Source organism: Gallus gallus, chromosome 23 (genome assembly GCF_016699485.2).
Source record: "Gallus gallus isolate bGalGal1 chromosome 23, bGalGal1.mat.broiler.GRCg7b, whole genome shotgun sequence".
Taxonomy (NCBI): Eukaryota; Metazoa; Chordata; class Aves; order Galliformes; family Phasianidae; genus Gallus; species Gallus gallus.
Window position 1 is genome coordinate 560,451 of NC_052554.1, and position 18,871 is coordinate 579,321.

Below are 18,871 nucleotides of genomic sequence, written 5' to 3' on the forward strand. Positions count from 1 at the left end.
AAAAAAAAAAAAGCAACAAAAAAGCCCGGCTTAGACCCCGACAGGAGGGAGCCGGGAGAGGTTTGACTCCATCTTCACTCCAACAATAGGGGTGGGAGGGAGCTGGAGGGTTTTTTCAAAGGCTCCCAAATTCTCGCAGACAATAGCGGCCCCCGCTGCCCCCCCCCTCACCCCCAACCCAGGCCGGGACCCACCCGCGGGGCTGGGGGGCGCCGGGCCCCGCTCCGCCATCCCGCCCCCACGTGATCCTAATTAACCCCCCCCCCCCCCCCCCCCCGCCTGCTAATAGCGACACATTCCGGGAGGGATTTGGGTGGGAGACGGTGTGACCCCCCCCCCCACTTAGGGGCGAGGCCACCTGTCAAGGGGAAGACACGGGGAGGAGGTGGGACCCCCCATACCCATACCCAGACCTAGGGGGGGGTCCCCACGCCGTTTCGCCACCTGCGAGCCACCCGGGTCGCGCGTGGGGCCGGGCTTTGCGGGGGGCACTGAGGGAAAGCGAGCGCTTTTTGGGGACACCGCGACCTTCCCGCAGCCTCATCCCAATTGCGGCACGCGGGATCTCCCCGAGACCCCGACTTTGTCCCAGCTCCCTCACACCCACGCGTGGCTGTGGGCAGAGCGGGCCCGGGGCCGGGCGGGACAAAGGGCCGAGTGACCGAAGCTCCATTTCCGGCGGGAGGACACTGCCCGCGGCCTCCCCGCCCCGCGGGGGCACAGCGCCTCCCGCAGCCTCCGCGCCTCCGCGCGGTGCGGGCAGTGCGTGGGCCGCTCGAGCTGTCCGTGGCCCTCCCCTCCCACCCCCCCCGGCGCTTCCACGGGATGTCGATGTGGCATCGCCCACGCTGAGAGCCGCATCCCCACGCGGGACTCCGTCATGCGTGGCCCCAGTGTGCGGGGAAGGAGCAGCGTGCGGCGCTTGGGCACACGGAAGGTCGTGGGGGCACCCATTGCTTTGGGAAAAGGCTTTGGGGTCCCCCAAGGAGTGTCCCGCGTGGGGGATCCCGCGTGGGGGGCGCCGCCGGGCCGGGCGCTACGGAGCTGTCCGTGGTGCTGAAGTGCGCACTGTCCAGGGTTCTGGGCTGCGGCGGTTGCCGCCTTCCTCCTCCTCCTCCTCCTCCTCCTGCTCCTCCTCCTCTTTCCCTTTCTCCTCTTCCTCTTACCCTTCTCTCGCCCCGCTCATCGCCGGGCCCCTCCACTCCCGGGAGTTACACGTAGCCCCGTCTCTGCTGAGCCAAGCAGCTCTTTTGTGTTTAAGGGATGGAGGAAGAAGAGGAGGAGGAAGAGGATGGCTTTCCTCTTTGCAAGTGAGGGCAGGGAAGTAGGTGAAATGGGCCTTGGTGGTTGTGAGGACATGGCCCTGGTGCCCACATCCAATTGAGTCTCAATGACCTCATGCAGCGGGGATGGGCAGAGCAGGAGGTACTGCTACCAGCACACAGCGGTGTTAATAATCCAGTGATGCTCATAGGTTGTCCATCATCTTTACACCAATGACAACGGGGATAGACATGGTGGCGGCAATCCACACTAACAAGTCTCTTATCCCAACATCACTCTAGACTCAAGTCCTCAGGGCCAATGAGAAATCTATAGTAGTAGGAGATAAGAGTCTGGCTGGATGCTCTCCCTCCCACTATGGCAACAGAGAGGACAGACAGAGCGTCCTTCTATTCCTTCGCCATGTGCCATCATAAGCGTCCAAGCTCCCTGTTCCCCCCTGCCCTTTGGGGATCTCTTTGTGCCACTTCCAGCCCCACTCCCCACCAACACGCAGCGGTCCGGGTGTCTGCTCTTTTCCCCATTCCCTGCTCCTGGATCGCCGCTCCGGCACGGAGGGAGCGGCAGCGTTTGGCACCCTCTCCTGGCCAACCTGAAGCAGCTCGCTTTGATTCTCGTTTTAGTTTGAGGAGTAATTCGGATAGGGATGTGTAGTGAGGAAAACAAAACGAAACAAACAAACAAACAAACAAATTGGGATACTCTTTTGTGTCACTCCTTTCCTTCTCTGCTTCCTGCCAGCACCATTTCTTAACAATCCCCAGTTTCTGCCCATCCCTGGTGACTGCCCAATTACACAATCCCAAGCACAGCACCTCCAAGCAGTGTCCCACTGGGATCCATCCCAGCCACCCCTTGGCCTGGTGTCCTCTTTCTGTGTGTGGTGTATTTGTTTTTGGGGCCTGTTGAATGGCACATGTGAACGGGAAGAGGACTCCTTCCTGTTCTTTCAGAGCCAGTCGCTGCGCCCAGCTCCGCTTCAAGGGAATAGCCAGCAAAGCATCCACTTTCACAAATAATGGCTTCATTAGATTGAAAGAAGTGGACAGTGACCTCTCTGAAATGGACTTTCTGACCCCTGCTGACCTCTGGCCCCAGCTCTGACAAACGGTAAATCTTCTTCAGTGCACGCGGCCGGGGTGAGGGACCGATCCAGTGCCAGGCATCACTGTGCCACCCAGCCCACTGGGTCCCAGCCCCACAGGATGATGCCCAGGGGCTGTGTGAAACCAGTTGTATGGGGTACAGATGTGGGAAACATGGGGACTGGTGTCCTTTCAGTGCTGTGGGTCAGGTTGGTGGCTGGCCCCGATGGCTGTGTCTGTGATGTCACCTCCCAGCATTGGCAGCACCAATGTGTGATGATCAGAAAGGTACAGTGATGTTATCCGAGCCTCCTCTGGGGTGAACCAAACTGTCTCCCTGCCCATCCCATTGGGCTTAGCCCTCCTGGCTGCATGTACAGTGCCCACTGCCACCTCTCACCCCAGCAGCGCAGCCCCAGTTGGGTGCTGACAACCATTGTGTGGCCAACTCACGCCAATTCTTCCAACTTTCTGCTGGGGAATCTGAGGAACATCAGGGATACCAAAGATGGTGCTTGCCACCACGGCATAGTCCCCGGCACAACTGGTGCCACCCACCTCCCTCCTCCCAGCATTGTGCACATGCTGCTGACCTCTGGCTATGAAGCAATCAATAACAGAGGTTGTGGTGCTGCTCCTCCCCCTTGGCTGGTGCCCCTAATGAGCTTCGCTGTGATTGAGGGACTGTCAGGTACCTCCCATTGGTGGGGACATGGGGATGTATCAACTGGCTTGACGCACAGGTGTGCTCCCAGGGATGCCATACATGGGAATCCCAGCACTCCAAAAGCAGGAATCCAAAGGGAATCCAAAAGCACTCCAAAACTCCCTTGGCATTAACATAGTTTGATGGAAGGGTGAGCAGTGCTTGCTCAGGGAAGCATGCCATGGTGCCACGCTTCCCTGCTTTTTGGGTAGGCTGGGAGGGGCACGCAGATATGGAAACAGAGTGCCGGGTCCTGCCCAGGTCCATGGGCTCCACTTTGCACCCCAGCTCCTTTTGATAAAAGCCCCAGGGCAGCTCTGATCGATTGGCTGCAGAGCAGGGATTGATCAGGATTTCAGCCCCATACATATTCCCTCTCTCTGATAAAGGGAAATCAATAGTTGAAAGAGATCGTCCTCTGATATGGCCCCTCCAGAGGCAGCAGCCTCCAGCAGGCCAGAGCAAGCCCTGTCCTTGCCTTTAAATGGCAAAGGGGGTTCTTCTTCTTTTTCTTTTTCTTCTTCTTCTCCTCCTCCTCCTCCTCCTCCTCTTCCTCCTCCTCCTCCTCCTCCAGGTGCTATACCCCACAGCCCACTCACAGCCCGTTACCTCTAAGCTCCACAGCTGCTGCAGGCACTGCTGCCCTATGCTCAGCCCCCTCCTTAGTGCAGAGAGCTGGAAACTCATTGCAGGTGTGGCCGGGCTTTACGTCAGCCCAGATGGCCACTCTTTGTTCCCCTTCTTGTATTCCTTCTCTATCTGTGCCTCAGCTTCCTTACCTGTGAAATGTGACTCGTGCCTGGGCTTTTCTCCTGGCTGCTTTCATTTCTCACACCCTGAGCTCATGCTGTGCCACCACCACGGTGCCATGGGGACACAGCTCCTCCCGTCCCCCCCCGCTGCAGAGCTGGGGAAGGTAGCTGGCATTATTCCTGTGGTTTTATTCAATAAAAATTCCTTCCTTTGTAACAATGCTGCCCCTATCCCGGGGCCCTGTTTGCTCTCCAAATACTGGCGCTGATCTCCTCCAGAAGCTCCAGTGCAGCACCAGCCTTTCATCCCAGAATCTCCTGTGCTGGGGACCCCATCCCAGACCCCACACTGTGTCTTTCCCAGGGGTTTCACAACCCTGCAATGGGGACAAGCAGGGCAGAGTCCAGCTCAAACGAGCAGTGTCAGCGGCTGGAGGACAGAAGAACTGTGAGCTCCTCAGATCCTGAAACCACTGGCCGAGGTGTGGGGTGCCCCACTGTCCCCAGGACGGTGGCTGTGTGTGCTGAGCCAGCAGTGACTCGTGGGGCGGTGGCCTGGGGCGAGGCTGGGAGCCGAGGGCAGGGTGAGGAGCCAGGGCGGGTGCCATTGCCCCGAGCTTTTCTAGGGGAGCGCAGCCCACACCCCGGGCCATGTCTCCTGTGGTGGCCCAGGGCCACCGCGATCACTGCTCTGTCCCGCTGAGGGGCAGCGGAGTGTTTATGACACAGGGATGATGGATGTCCATCGCGATCACCGTCCCTTTGCGTGCCACGCGCTTTGAGTCCTGACAATGAATTCAGCTGTGACCATTGCCCCAGGACACCGGGTATCACTGGGGACGGACCCAGTGGTGGGAGGAGGCAGTGGATGGGACAAAAGTCCCACAAAGTGGCCCGGCAGGGCTCTGGGGGCCCCACCAACCTAGGCGGGCCGGTCCCCCAACCGGCGCTGCTGAGTCTCAGGAAATGGAGGAGCTGGGTTGCTGGGGAACCAGCCCAACCGGCTCCCCGGCTGTCAGCACCTGAGGAATGCCAAACCTCCGCTCGCCAGGGCTGGGTGCTCACCGAGGACTAGGTGTTCGCCGAGTGACTCTGCCGGTCCGCCCAGCCGCGGCGTGCCGGTGCAGGGAGCAGCACCCCGAGCCCTGCGCAGTGCCTTCGGTGCGGTCGGTCAGCGCGGCGCCCACCGGGTGCGGTGGGACCCTCGGGCAGCAGGTATGTGGGGTGTGGGTTGGGGCCCGCGGATGCTGTGGGGGCCAGGATCTGTATGGCATCTGCTGCCACTTGGGGCCGTGCTCAGATCCATGTGCTGGTGCTGCCGTTTGGTCCCCACTGAGCTGATGTCGGCACTGGTTGGGTTGCAGAGCCCATTTCTGCCACTCTTGGCTTCAACTCCTTCAGGCTTTTAACCCTATTCCCACCCCAAAGCACATCCTCACACCCACTGAGGACAAAGGAGTGCTCACCCACCCCCTGTGGCCTTGTGGCTAGCAGATAGCGGGGTCCCTGCCCACCTATATCCCCTCCTCTCTGCAGGGCACATGACTGCGGGAGCACCGGGTAACAAAAGGGGAAATGGAAATTGCCCTGCCCTAATTATTAGTCCTGATCTGTGCAGCAGCCGCCCAAACCAAATTCTTGATTTTCCTGGAAGCAGCAGGTCTGCTCTCACCCACAGACACTGGGAACATCCCAGTGTGTCTGCAGGGCCAGATTTCCCCATGGCCGCCAGCTCAAAGCTGGCCACAGGTTGCTGCCACCCAGTCCTTGGTCCCTTCATTACATTGCAGGCATCTTAATCGAGTTCCAAGAGCCTCAGTCAGGCTGCTTAGAGACCCTTATGAATAGCAGGAGCCAGCAATTAGCTGAGCGGGCTTGCTTGGGTGGGACAGGTGATTAATTGCTGTGCCAGGTGCCCGTTGCAACAATACAGCTGGGTTTCATTGCAGCGTGTCCCAGCGTGCGGGAACGGCCACATCCTCACCTTCCTCCATCTGTGGTGCCAGTGCCAGCCAGGGCTGCAGGGCATGGGGGTGGCATGCCCTCTTTACCCCCAGCACCCACTGGGTGCCAGAGCCAGCTGTGGTCCTATGGATCCAGCTGTGGTCCTATGGATCCAGCTGTGGTACTATGGATTCAGCTGTGGCGCTGTGGATCCAGATGTAGCTTTGCTGATGCAGATGCATGGCCCTGCCTGAGCTCTTCCTAGCATCCAGCTCTGCTCGCTATCCCAGACATGGTCTCATCGCCTACTGCAAAATGACACCAACCCTTCCTATATAGACCAGAAAGACCTGCCGGGCTGGGGCGTGTGGCAGGTGGGCAGGACCCGATATTCCCATGCCATCACTGAAACATTCTGGTGAAGGGCAGAGCAGATGTGATACGGTTTGGAGGGGTCCAGCCCCAAGTGAACCCCACAGTGGGGAACCCCCAGTGCTGACCTCAGGGATGGGGGTAGTGGCCCCATGGGAGAAATCCATTTCTCATCCACGAGGAGTAAGCCCATGGAGGGCCTTCCCCAGCCAAGAAAGCACTAAATTTTACCACTCTATGGGCCATACCCAAGTTCCAACCCCTCCCACTGCCCCTGCAGCCCATATACAGCTGATGTTTGAGTTGGTGACACCAAAGATCCCCTAATTGGGAGATGCTGAGGTGCTGCCACACTTCCAGCTCATTCACCCAGAGCTGCTTCATCAGCTGCTTTCCATATCCTAAACACAGCAATAAAGCTGTTCTGGCGCAGTCACGCAGCCCTGCATGGCGTCACCCTGCCAGCCGCGGCCTCGGGGTGCCCATGTCCTCCCCGGCAGCATCCAGCACTGCCCAGCATGGGGACACGGGCACAGGGTGCTGGGTGCCTGCTCTGATCAGGGTGCAAGCAGCGGGTAATTAATGCAGCTCATTTTCTTCTGCCAATGGGGTCTCAGATGTGGATGCAGCAATCCCATCTTTGCTGAGCAATAATTGCCATGATCAAGGGAAGATGCTGCTGGCCCCAGCCTCCTGCAAAACCCCTGGGTGCTGTGGCACGGCTCCGCTGAGGCCCTTTCACCTCATGAAGCTGCTTCCCTGTTATTTTTTGGGCTTGTTTGTTTGCTGTCTTTGCTGACTTGGTGCAGTCCTGCACCCTCCTGACTCATCCTGCAGCTCGGGGCACAGCACAGCACAGCCAGATCCTGCCCAGTTGGTGTGGCGGAGTGCTGGGACGTGCAGGCATTGCATTACATTGCATTTTGTTGCACTGCACTTTGTTGCACTGCATTTCATTTCAATACATTGCATTGCATGTCATTGTAGTTCTTATATTTCATGTAGTTGTATTGCATTCTATTGCATTTCACTGCATTGTGCTGCCTGTCATGTCATGTCATTTAATTGCATTTCATGTTGTGTTGTTGCATTGCATTGAATTTCATTGCATTGAATTTTATTTCATTGCAATGAAGGGATGGTGGTACCCTGGGTCACGCATGGGTGAGCATCCCCAAAGGTGCTCTGAGGAGACACTGAGTTACCATCTGTGTGCTTGAGACCCCCCAGAATGTTCTAAGGGACCATGGAGGGGACAACCAAAGTCCAAAGGGATGGGCTCAAGGTTTGGGGTCTCAGCTCAGCTGGATTCCTGGTGCCTCTCCTTGCAGCTCCACCAGCCCTGCTGCGTGGTGGCGGGGGCCGCATGGATCTGCCGTTCCAGCACAGTGTGGCGAAGGGCTGCGTCTCCAGTGCCGAGCTGAGCATGAAGCAAACAGCAGCACCCAGACCCGAGAGCCGATCCCGCTTCCAGAAAGTCTCGCTGGTGTCGCGGCGGCTGGAGCACACGGCAGGAGGGGGGGGCCGGGATGGCAGCCCCTCCCGCGTCTCCCTGCTGCTGCAGGCCTGGGAGAGGGAGATTGTGGAGAAGACGGCTCCGGGGCCGAGCACGGTGACGCAGCGCAGCTGTTCGTCCTCCGTCAGCATCCTGAAGGACTTTGCGGCGCACGGCCCCATTTTCTCACAGGTCTTCTCACCACGGCGGCGGGAGGAGAAGCGGGAGGATGACACAGTGCCTGCGCCCCGAGATGTCCCTGTGCACCGCGAGAGCTACATGCATGGCATGCTGCTCCCCACCGCGCCCCGCTGCCAGCGCTCAACCCGTGACCCCAAGCCCAGGGCCAGGCACGTCACCGTGCTGCGGGAGAGCAGGGAGGCAGAGGAGGGCAGGAAAACTCAAAATGGTGTGTGCAAAGCCACCACTGTGCCCTCATCGCATCAGAAAGGCTGCAAACCGGATGCCAGTGGCATCACCAAGATCACAGCACGTGGCAAAAGCTCACTGAACACCCTGGATACCAGGGAATCCTCCAGGGAGAAATGTTCAACGCCAGATGAATCGCATCAGAAAGGCTGCAAACTGGATGCCAGTGGCATCACCAAGATCACAGCACGTGGCAAAAGTTCATTGAACACCCTGGATACCAGGGAATCCTCCAGGGAGAAATGTTCAGTGCCAGATGAATCCATGCCCAGTGCAACACCAAGAGGCAGAGACAAACCCCAGGATCCACAAACCAGTACAGCCAGTGCCCAGTGTCCTCTGGCAGATCAGTCTGGGGTGAGAGAAGGAGGTGCAGTGCATAGGGATGGCTCTATTTCAGCCACACAGCCCAGGACAGAGAGCTCTGAGGAAGCTGGTGGCACCTCCAAAAACATCACCATAGAAGCAAGCAATGGGACTGAGCCATTACCTGATGCACGAGCATCTCCAAAGGACGCAGAAGTTGAGATGGAGGAGGGTGAGATGGTGGAGAATCACCAGGGTGTGGCCCAAGATACCCAGAGCATCCCTGAGCCTCCCATGGAGAGCACTGAAGAACCCCAACCTGAGAGCATTGCAAAGCCTCAGCCTGAGAGCATCCCAAAACCTCAACCTGAGAGTGTCCCAAAACTTCAATCTGAGGGTGTCCCCAAACCCCAACCTGAGAGCGTCCTCAAACCCCAACCTGAGGGTGTCCCCAAGCCTCAACCTGAGGGTGTCCCCAAGCCTCAACCTGAGAGCACCCCAAAACATCAATCTGAGAGTGTTCCCGAACCTCAATCTAAGAGCATCTCAAAGCCCCAAACTGAGAACATCCCGGAGCCCCCCCATGAGTCCCCAGCCCCACCATCAGAAAGTCCCCCAGATGCATCCGAGGAGGATCCTGAGCTGGTGGTGGACATGGAGATCTTCGTGGACACGCTGCGCAATATGGAGCCCTCAGAGATACGGAAGGCACCCAAGGTTCCGCGCCAGCCCCGGCCCTCAGTGCTGGGTCGCTGCACAGCACTGCCACCCATCCACGAGGACCGTGTGGCCCCACGTGCCCACATCTCGCTGCCTGTTGCCCTGCAGGAGCTGCTGGCATGGGGAGGGGGGGGACAACGAGCTGAGACCCCACCGCAGGGCACTGAGAGCCACGATGAGGAGGAGGAGATTGAGAACCCCTACCTGAGCCCTGAGGAGAAGGCACTGAGGAGGGCTCAGAATGGCAACGGGGAGCTGGGTTCGCTCCTGGGGGGGGCGATGCAGGGCAGGGCCACGGGTGAGCGCAGTATTCTGTTCCGAGGGAACGTCCTCAAAGGCATGGCACTGCTCTCTGACTTCCTGGAGCACCGTTCGGCTGCAGTGGATGAGGCCAAGCCCTACTCGCGCCTTGACAACAGCATGCTTTACAGCCGCTTCGTGTCCCCTGCCAGCATCCACAATGGCGTCCCCAATGGTACGGGTGCCAGTGACCATCCCAGCACTGAGCTGGAAGCAGTGAGTCCTGACCACATCCCTCCTGTTCCTGAAGAGCCAGAGAGTGTGGGTGCCCCATATCACACTGACATCCCGGTGAGTGCAGCCCTGCAGCAATGTGTGGGGATGCTGGGGCGCATAGGGGGTGTCTGATCCGAACCCCCTGAGCATCTTCCCCTGCTTCCAGCCTACAGATGGTGTGTTGCATTGGGGGAAGCTGTGCTGCATAGCCCCTAGTACGATGGGAGGGTGCTGGGATGAGTGATGGGAGGGTACCAGTATAGGCAATAAGAGAGGGTACTGGGATGGGAAGGTGTTGGGCTGCTGATGGGAGGGTTTTGGCATGGGTGATGGAAAGGTAGCAGAATGAGCACTATGAAGCTACCAGTGCAGGTAATGAGAGGGTAATGGGATGGGAAGGTGTAGGGCTGGGGATAGGAGGGTGCGGGCATGGATGACAGAGGGCAGGGGCTGGCTGTACCAGGCGGTGCAGGAATGCTCGAGGTGTGGCTGCTTGGGGTGGTGGGAGGGATTTGCTGGCTGTATACTCAAGGCTTTGGCTGCTGCTCTGTTGGGCTGTGGCAATGGCTGGTGTGGCTGACGTCCCTCTGTGCTCTTCGTGTGTCCTCGGGTGCGCACAGCAGGAGGACAAGGAGGGCTCTCTGAAGATAAACACCAGACCTGGCAAGGTATGGGGCATGGGGCCAGGGCTGGGCAGGGCTGAACCTGGGGCCATGGTGCTGAGCACTCTGCTGTCACCCCAATCAGATCATCCTCTTCTCTGAGGCCGGCTTCGCAGGGCACAGACGGGAGATTTGGGGTGATGTCCCCGACGCTACATCTTGGGAGCTGTCACACAAAATCTCCATCAGAGTCATCCGTGGCGGGTAGGGACCATGCAGGGACAAGGCTGGGGCAGCTGGGGAGGAGGCTGTGTCACAACCCACGTTCAGTGGTCACCATTCTGCCACGGGCAATGTCTATGGCCATGAGCCAGTACTGTGGTGGCAGTATGTCCCCACCCAACCCATGCTGCTGGAGGCTCTGTATGGCCACGTCCTGCACCCTGCCATTAGGCAGAGCCTGGTAAGCACAGCAATGGGGATTTCCCTGCTGGCAGGTGGGTGATGTATGAGAAACCACGGTTCCATGGGCGCAAGTGTGTGCTGGCAGAGGGGGATGTGGAGATTGACAACCCCTGGATGGTGTACAGGCAGAGCGATGAGCCACGTGGCAGTTGGCCCTTCCGCATTGGCTCCTTCAAGAGGGTGGTGAAGGTAAGCAGCAGAAAAATGGGGTGCAGAGCCCCCCCAGGTTCAGCCACCATTCATTTCGTTCTCCCCACATTAGGATTACCGCGTGCCTGAGATCAGCCTGTTTGCTGAGGAGAACGGAGAAGGTGCCAGGCTGCAGTTCAGTGACTCGGCTGAGGACACCCGCGTGCAGGGCCAGTCACTCACTGCTTCCTCCATCATTGTGCACTCGGGACTGTGAGCGGGACAGGGTGTGGGGTGCTGCTGGCACGGGGTGCTCCCAGCCGCCAACGAGCATTTGGGTATTTCCTCCCTAGGTGGCTGGTTTACTCCAAACCCTTCTTTGACGATGACCCCTATGTCCTGGAGCCAGGCGGGTACCCCAACCTGAAGGCTTGGGGAGCAAAGGATCCATCCATCTGCTCCATGCATCCCATAAGGCTGGTGAGCAATGGCTGCTGGAGCACTGGGGCTGCATTCTGTGTGAGCACATCACTCTGCCTCTCCTTCTGTTTCCCAGGGCTGCCCGGTGGTGGAGCGTCCTGGTGAGCCACAGGTGCTGATCTATGAGGACATGGGCTTCCAGGGACACAGCTTCATCATCAGCCGGGATATCTACGACCTAAAGCGCCTGCCTGAACTGCTGCTGCCCACTGTGGGCTCAATGCGTGTCCTGGGCGGCTGGTGAGCAGCGGGGTCACCCCCAGGAGAGGGCTTGGGGGCTGCGGGCCAGCAGTGAGATGATTCATCTCAGAGATGCTCAGCTGTAGGGATCTCAGTGCTCATCTGATCTCGGTGTCTGCATGCAGCTGGGTTGGCTACGAGAAGGAGGGCTTCCGTGGCCACCAGTACCTGTTGGAAGAAGGGGAGTACCACGACTGGCGGCAGTGGGGTGGCTACAGCAAGGAGCTGGTGTCCTTACGGCTCATACGGACGGTGAGGGCATCGGGTGCCACCACCCCATGTGCTCATAATGTCATGTGTTATGGAGGGCAGCCATCCTCCAGTCCCTTTCCCACAGCAAACTGAGGGCTCAGGGTTTGTCCCTGCAGGATTTCTCTGACCCGGCGCTGGTGCTCTTCGAGGCCACGGACTTTGAGGAGGGTCCCAGCGTGGAGCTGAGTGAGGCACTGCCCGATGTGCAGCTGGCTGGCTATGGCACTGTCACACAGTCCATCCATGTGCTGAGTGGCGTGTGAGTATGGAACATGGGACACGGGGACAGAAGGGACATAGGGGTGGCCAAGCCTGAGCATGAGTGTGCATCTCCCCGGCAGGTGGGTGGCCTATGAGGGCCCCAACTTTTCAGGTGAGCAATACATCCTGGAGAAGGGAGTGTATCGCAACTGTGAGGACTGGGGGGCCACCAACTGCTGCATCACCTCAGCACAGCCCATCCTGCAGGTGGGTGTGCATGGACCCCCCAGAGCCCGGATCTCCCCTGCACACCCATGGGTGCCCCATGGGTGGGTGAGGTGACATCCAGCCCCACTCTGTTTGCTTGCAGGTTAGGGAGCACAACCTGCACTTTGTCTCCAAGGTATGGAGTGGTATGTGGGGAGGGGAACACACTCATCTTGGTGTCACCACTCTTTGTGGGATGGTGACAGTGCTGCTTTGCCTGTCTCACTGAGCCCCTCCATGTCCCCTCCCCAGATCCTGCTCTTCTCGGAGCCTGACTTCCTGGGGGAACACCTTGCCTTTGAGGACGAGCAGAATGCCCTGCCCGACAGCTTTGTGCCCCGCTCCTGCAGGGTCCGTGGGGGCAGGTAGGGCACTGGGAGCTCAGTGGTGGGCAGCAGGACAGGCAGTCCTGGGGGACACTCACCCGCTACGATGGCTGCATCAGCTCAAGCATACGCCTCCGCTCCCCACCAGCTGGATCCTGTTTGACAGCCAGGCCTTCACTGGGGAGCAGCATGTGCTGTCTGAGGGCGAGTACCCCACGCTGGGTGCCATGGGCTGCCTCTCCTCCACTACCATCCGCTCCTTGAAGAAGGTCCCAGTGGTGAGTGCCCATCCAACATTGCTGGGGTAGAAGCTCTCAGGAGCCTCCTTGTTTCTTGCAGCATTTGTTCTCCAGCCCCAGAGCATACATGGGTGCTGGCTTCCCCCAGCTTTCTCCCTTTACCCCTTCATCTTTGCCCCCTCCCACAGTTCTTCTCGGAGCCCTCCATCTTCCTGCATGGCCTGGAGTGTTTCGAGGGGAAAGAGATTGAGCTGAACAATGAAGTACGGAGTCTCCAGGCAGAGGGCTTCAACAACCACGTGCTGTCAGTGCGTGTCAAAGGTGGCATGTAAGTGAGCCCAGCCCTACTGTTCCCATCCCTGCTGGGGTTTGTCTGCCCACTGGGGCTGACTGCACTCTGCCCGTCTCCACAGCTGGGTGCTGTGTGAGCACGGTGACTTCCGAGGCCGCCAGTGGCTGCTGGAGTGCACCGAGATCACCAACTGGCTGACCTACAGCGGGCTGCAGCACGTGGGGTCCCTCTACCCCATCCGTCAGGTGAGCACACAGGGAGCCCCAAAACCAGCCCTGGTGCAATGGGGCTGGGGAAAGCAGCATGCTGCTGCCACTGCTCACCCATGAAAAGTGCTGCCAACCTACCATCAGCTCCCTGCTCCTCCCTGCAATTTGTCGTGGCGAAATGCTCCCCACGGGCAAGCACCTTGCACAATGTCTTGGCATCATGGCGTGGCAAGCCACGCTGTGCCAGCTGTGAGATGAGCCAGGGTCACAGCCATCACCCTGGCACTGTGGAGACATGCACAACGTGGTTCTTGGGTGCTGCAGAGATCCTGAGCAAAAAGAGCTTCTCTCCTTCCAGAGACGGATCTATTTCCGCATCAGGAACAAGGAGCTGCAGCTCTACCTGTCTGTCCCTGACGATGTGGAGGACATGAAAGCAGGGCGCGTGGTGGTCTCCAGCCTGAGTGAGCAGAGCAACTCTGTCTGGTACTATGAGGATGGGCTGCTCAAAAACCAGGTGAGGATGGGATGCTCAAAAACTGAGGTCTGCAGCTTGGAGCTGGAGAGGACCTGGGAATGCCCCAAAGCCACCTTGTAGGGCTTCCACCAGTTTTTTTTCCCCAGGATAACCTCAGCCTCATTACCAAAGCCCATTGATTCTCCCTTCTCCCGGTCTGTCCTGGAGACATGAATGCATTTCTGCCACACCTGAGGATTTTATCACCTCGATCATGCCCGCCCCTCATTGTTTTCCTGCCTTCCCGGTGTCCCACCCCAGAACCAGATGCTTTTGACATGGAAACCTCCAAGCCCAAAGCCCCTGAGCCTCAGCAGGTGGAGGCAATGGAGGGGATGGGGCTGACGTGTCCACCACCTCCCACTGCAGGTTGCCCCCACCATGAGCCTGCAGGTCATCGGACCAGCCGGGAAGGGAGCAAAGGCTGTGCTGTGGTCCGAAACCCGGATGCCACGTCAGACCTGGAGCATTGATTCTCAGGGACGGATCCACAGCCAGATGTTTGAGGACATGATCCTCGATGTAAAGGGTGAGGCTGTGGTGCCAGCACAGGGATTGCTGTCCCAGGGACCCCATGGACATGGGGTGTTAGATGGAGATGCTCTCCTCTTTGCAGGCGGCCGATCATATGACCGGGACCATGCCATCATTTGTGAGGTGGCTGAGGAACGACCCACGCAGATCTGGGATGTACAGGTGCTATGAGCAGGGAGCATGTGGCCCTGGTGCCAACAAGTGTCACAGAGAAGGACAGGGACACCCTGCAGTGGTGGGAGCTGCCTCCTGCCCTGCTGCCCTGGCAACTGCTGCCATGAAGGATGCCATGACCACCTCCATTGCCCACCTCCCTCCTGGAGCACCACAGGCACACATGCTGCTGACCGCTGTGGGATGCTCTGAGAGCAACAAGGCAGAGCCTTTTCCCTACCCCATTCCCCTCTCTGAACTGTATTTATGTACGTGTGTAAGATACGGCCCCACTCGAGGGGGTCAGCCCTGCCTGGGTTTGCTCTCCTTGTCCTCCTCGCTGAGCTGCATGGTGTTCCTCACAGCACAGGGCCCAATCCTGCTCCCGGGTGGGAGCTCAGTGCCTTCTAGTGTCCAAGTGCCATGAGCAACATCCGAGCCCTTCTGAAAAGCAAGCTGCACAGGCTGCACTCCTGAGATGGCAGAGTGTCTGGCTCTGGATGCTGCTGTAAGGGCAGGGGGCTCTGGGTCCCTCTTTCCTGAGTGCAGCAGGATGAGATGCCCCGGGGATGTGTCCTGGCACTGCCAGACTGGGCTGGGCTGTACCAAAGGGATGGAGAACAACACAGCAGATCACTCAGGCCCTTCAGATGGAGGGTGTTTAACCAGGGAAAGCTCTGCCATGGAGAAACGTAAAGGCGTGTGGGAATCAGAGAGTGCTTAGGTGCTACAGGATGTAATAGTTTCAGTCCCACATGGGGATAGTGATGGTCCTGGGCTGACGTCAGCACCCTGCTCTGCTGCAGGCTTGGGACTGCCAAAATCCATCATCGCCAACGTGAGCCTGGCTGCACGTCCCCACCACAGCTCAGCTCCTTCTCCAGTCTCCAGGACAGAGCTGTCCTCCATCCAAGAAGGGCTCAGAGTAGGGCAGGAGCTGCCCAGGAGTGTGATGCAGAGCCAGAGGAGACGCGGTGGGGGATGTCTGCACAGCCAGACACCGCGTGCTGCTGCCCTTGCTGCCAGGCAGAGCAGCGCTCCTGGTTTGCTCAGCAGGTTGGGCTCAGCTTGGGGACATCACGTCATGCGGGAAGCAATTGGTTACCAACCCTGCAGCAAAACTGGGCTGTTCTGGTGGCAACAGGCAGCGTGCCTTCCCTGCAGGCCTCTCCTGCAGACCATACACTTAAATCCTGACATGAGGCAGCTCCAGCTTGCCAGTAATTGCTCTGGCTGTCGGCAGCAGCCATGCCCAAACTTCTGTGGTTGTGGCGAAACATCCCGGGCTGCTGTGAGACTCACTGGGGCAGGGGGTCACAGAACCACACAGATCACACCATGGGCTGGAACCCAACAGGCACCTGCAGGCAGCAGCGGGCAGGGCAGGGCGGGGCGGGGCGCACACACACGGCTGCGCTGGGCAGAGCAGAGTGGCTGCGGCCCTGAGGAGGGTGAGGACAAAGCACCGGGACACAGAACTGCAGACGGGCCGCTGGCCTGCACTGCTGGCTACGGCCTGGAGACGACCACCTGGGAGAGAGGCCTGGCCGAGGTCTGAGGCTGCCCGGCCGCTGTGTGGTCGCCCCACAGGGTCCATGTCTCTGGCAGGGATGCTGCCGGTGCGGCTCAGCCCCCTCGTGTGGGGCGACCCGCAGCGAGCACGCAGCTGCACCAAACCAACCCCGCCTGCAGCATCGCGCCGCAGAGCAACACCAGCGCCCTCATCCCGCCCTTATATAGACCCCGCCGAGCCGGGATAGGCCAGAACTCGCAATTGGCAGCTTCAGATTGGTACAGAGCTGATTTGAGCTCGTTGATTGGTCCGCTCGGCGAAGACCGCCTGTGATTGGCCAGCGCTGGGTCGAGGGCGGTGCATTGGGTCTGCCCGTCCTGCTGGGGGCGCTGTGCCCTCGTACTGCTTCAGCTCGGCGGTCAGCGCGCGGCTGCGGCCGCCCCAGAGGCGCGAGCGGGCCTCGTCCTCCCCTCAGCGAGCGCCCCCCAATGCCAGCCCGTAACAGCACTAGAACAAACGCGTTAGAGCCTCGTACTTTATTTCTCAGAGCTTCACAGCACAACTGCGGAGGCTGTGCTTGGAGTTGGTCCTCCTGGAGGCTGCGGCCATAGGGAAGCGCTGCGGGAACACGGGGACAGGAGCTGGCTGGGCCTGGCGGCGGAGATCCGGAGCAGGGGGATGCCGGCCTGCAGGGGTCTTCGGGCCCAGCTCAGCACAGCCGCAGGAGGAACGCAGCCAGCCCCAGTGCGAGGGACAGGAGGGCCGGGCTGCCGCAGGGCGGGCTCTGGTCTGGTGCCCCATTTGTCATGGTGCTGTTGTCCTCCGCCCAGCCTGAGGGCTGGAAAAGCAAAGAGAACAGCTGATGATGGCCGCAAAGTGAGGCAGAGGGGGGTGGGATCTCCCCATCTTGTAGTGCCTCAGTGCTATGCGGTCTCCTCAGACCCCCACACGCAGGCAGAGCTGTGGGCTTCTGGGTTTTCCCACTGCAGGAAGCAAAGCAGGCACTCCCTCATGCCGCCGCCCTATTTCAAGGCAGGGGCTTTTAGAACCGGCAAGTGGGAAAGAAGGGAGGGGCTGGCCTCTGAGGAAGTGGCTGGGGATGTGGGGCCTGCGAGCCCAGTGCTGGAGGATGTGGGGTGCAGAGGCAGAGCTGGGAAGGCCCCTGGTGGAACCAAGGGGGAGGGGGGCGAACGCCTTCCTGTTGCAAGGGGCACTGCAGTCATTACATGAAGTGGTAATGCAGCTGGGGTGGAAATTTCAGGGCAGTTTCCTTCCTTCTCTAAAGAGCCCCTTCTGAATTAAGGCATTTGCTCAAACACCTCCCGCCATGGCTGTACAGAACCACTTTCTTTGTATTTCACTGCTCCCCGACCCCACACGTTCCCTCTGGAGCTGTAATGGTGATTAGGAAGGGGACGTGGGTGGGCCCCATTTTGCAGGCACTCTTTTTAGTTCTGAAGGTTTGCTGTCACAGGGTGGGATGCTGAAACGTAAGTGCATCCCATGGAGCCTGCAACATGTCACATCTGTGTGGCATTTGAGAGTGACACCAGCTCAAGCTGACCTGGTCTCATTACCAACGTACAGCAGAAAAAAATAAAATCAACCCAGGAGCTGCTCTGAGGAGCATCACCCTCCCCCGAGATCTTTACCCACTTCCAAGCAGCGGTCCCCACGCAAGAGATAGCTGCCATCTGCCCATGTGGTGCTGGGACCCTCAAAGGGACCTCCCAGCAGTAAAAAGACAAGATGCAAAAGGGGAAAGGGAAGGAGGGAGCCCTGTGGCTGTGCCCAGTGTCCCTACAGCCATGTTCAGCAACCCTGAACCAGGCAGCAGCTGGGGATAGGGAAGGGGCCTGCATGCAAAGGAGAAGCTGCATGATGGGGGGGAAAGCTGGGAAACGGCAAGGTTATAGATACATGTAATGCTCATAAGCAAAAAAACTTTCAAAGAGAAAGAAAGAAAGAAAGAAAGAAAGAAAGAAAGAAAGAAAGAAAGAAAGAAAGAAAGAAAGAAAGAAAGAAAGAAAGAAAGAAAGAAAAGAAAGAAAAGAAAGAAAAGAAAGAAAAGAAAGAAAAGAAAGAAAAGAAAGAAAGCATCATACAGAAGTATCTAAACCTCGCAGCTTGCAGTGCAAAGCTCCTTTTAGGACAAGCAGAGTTAAAGGAAAATAAAGTGCTGTGGTTCCCAGCTTGAGGCAGAAATTCTCCCACCAGTTGGTTCCCAGACCCCTAACCATCATCACAACCCCAGGGATGGGTCTGGCTGCTCCCCAGCTTTTGGGGTGCCCGAGCAGTGGGGTTTCTCTTACCAAGCAGAAGGCAAGCAGGGCAAGCAGGAGGAGCAGGTGAGCACACTGGAGAGGCTGCATGGTCCAGGCTCAGTGCGCAGCTTGCTGTAATGCTTCCTCATCTGCTCACGGTGATTGCTATCAAAGCCTTTAAAGTGCAGCCGTGGCCCCATCTCACCAATCACACTTTCCTTCCTCATGCTGCTGCTGCAGAGCACAACCCATCACCCAGAAGGGACACAAGAACTGGATCCATGGAAAAGCACCAGGAAGGCACTGCTGGCGCTGCTGATGCTACAAGGACATGCAGGTGTGGATGATGCCCTGAACAGGACATCCCAGCCACAGTCTCCAGCAGGGGCAGTGAGCCCCTTGCCCTCCCGTTTCCGACACCACATAGCTCTTCCTGCCTTGTGCCCCATGCCTGTGTAGGGCCAGCGCCAATTACAGGTTCAACCCCTCCGTTTCAGCAGGAGGGTCTGCAAACACTGCACCATGTAATGACCCTCCTGCCCCGCAGTGAAGGACGGGAGCTGGGCCCAAGCCACAAGC

At 58.7% G+C, this 18,871-nt stretch overlaps 1 protein-coding gene and 1 long non-coding RNA gene across 2 annotated transcripts; one reads left to right on the forward strand and one right to left on the reverse strand.

The window, feature by feature from the left end:
- The first annotated feature begins 4,929 nt into the window (after nt 1-4,929).
- AIM1L (absent in melanoma 1-like) lies at nt 4,930-14,827 on the forward strand. Its single transcript, XM_004947665.5, has 19 exons — nt 4,930-5,042; nt 7,475-9,684; nt 10,230-10,277; nt 10,357-10,475; nt 10,709-10,865; nt 10,939-11,078; nt 11,159-11,285; nt 11,362-11,525; nt 11,651-11,777; nt 11,894-12,036; nt 12,119-12,245; nt 12,349-12,381; nt 12,498-12,610; nt 12,720-12,849; nt 12,999-13,138; nt 13,224-13,347; nt 13,670-13,828; nt 14,198-14,357; nt 14,445-14,827. Exons 2-19 carry the CDS (start codon nt 7,510-7,512, stop codon nt 14,531-14,533), a joined length of 4,275 nt encoding a protein of 1,424 aa, XP_004947722.2. The 5' UTR covers nt 4,930-5,042; nt 7,475-7,509; the 3' UTR covers nt 14,534-14,827.
- Nucleotides 14,828-16,549: 1,722 nt separating this feature from the next.
- Nucleotides 16,550-18,443, reverse strand: LOC419545. Its single transcript, XR_213593.4, has 2 exons — nt 18,341-18,443; nt 16,550-16,866 (listed from the first exon to the last, which is right to left on the reverse strand). It is a non-coding gene; the product is annotated as an uncharacterized LOC419545 (long non-coding RNA).
- Between the last annotated feature and the right edge of the window lie 428 nt (nt 18,444-18,871).

Coding starts and splice junctions, on each gene's coding strand:
- AIM1L (XM_004947665.5), top strand. CDS start 7,510: ATGGATCTGCCGTTCCAGCACAGTGTGGCGAAGGGCTGCGTCTCCAGT. Junction 12,037..12,118: donor ATCCATGTGCTGAGTGGCGT/GTGAGTATGGAA, acceptor TCTCCCCGGCAG/GTGGGTGGCCTATGAGGGCC. Junction 12,850..12,998: donor CCTTGAAGAAGGTCCCAGTG/GTGAGTGCCCAT, acceptor CCCCTCCCACAG/TTCTTCTCGGAGCCCTCCAT.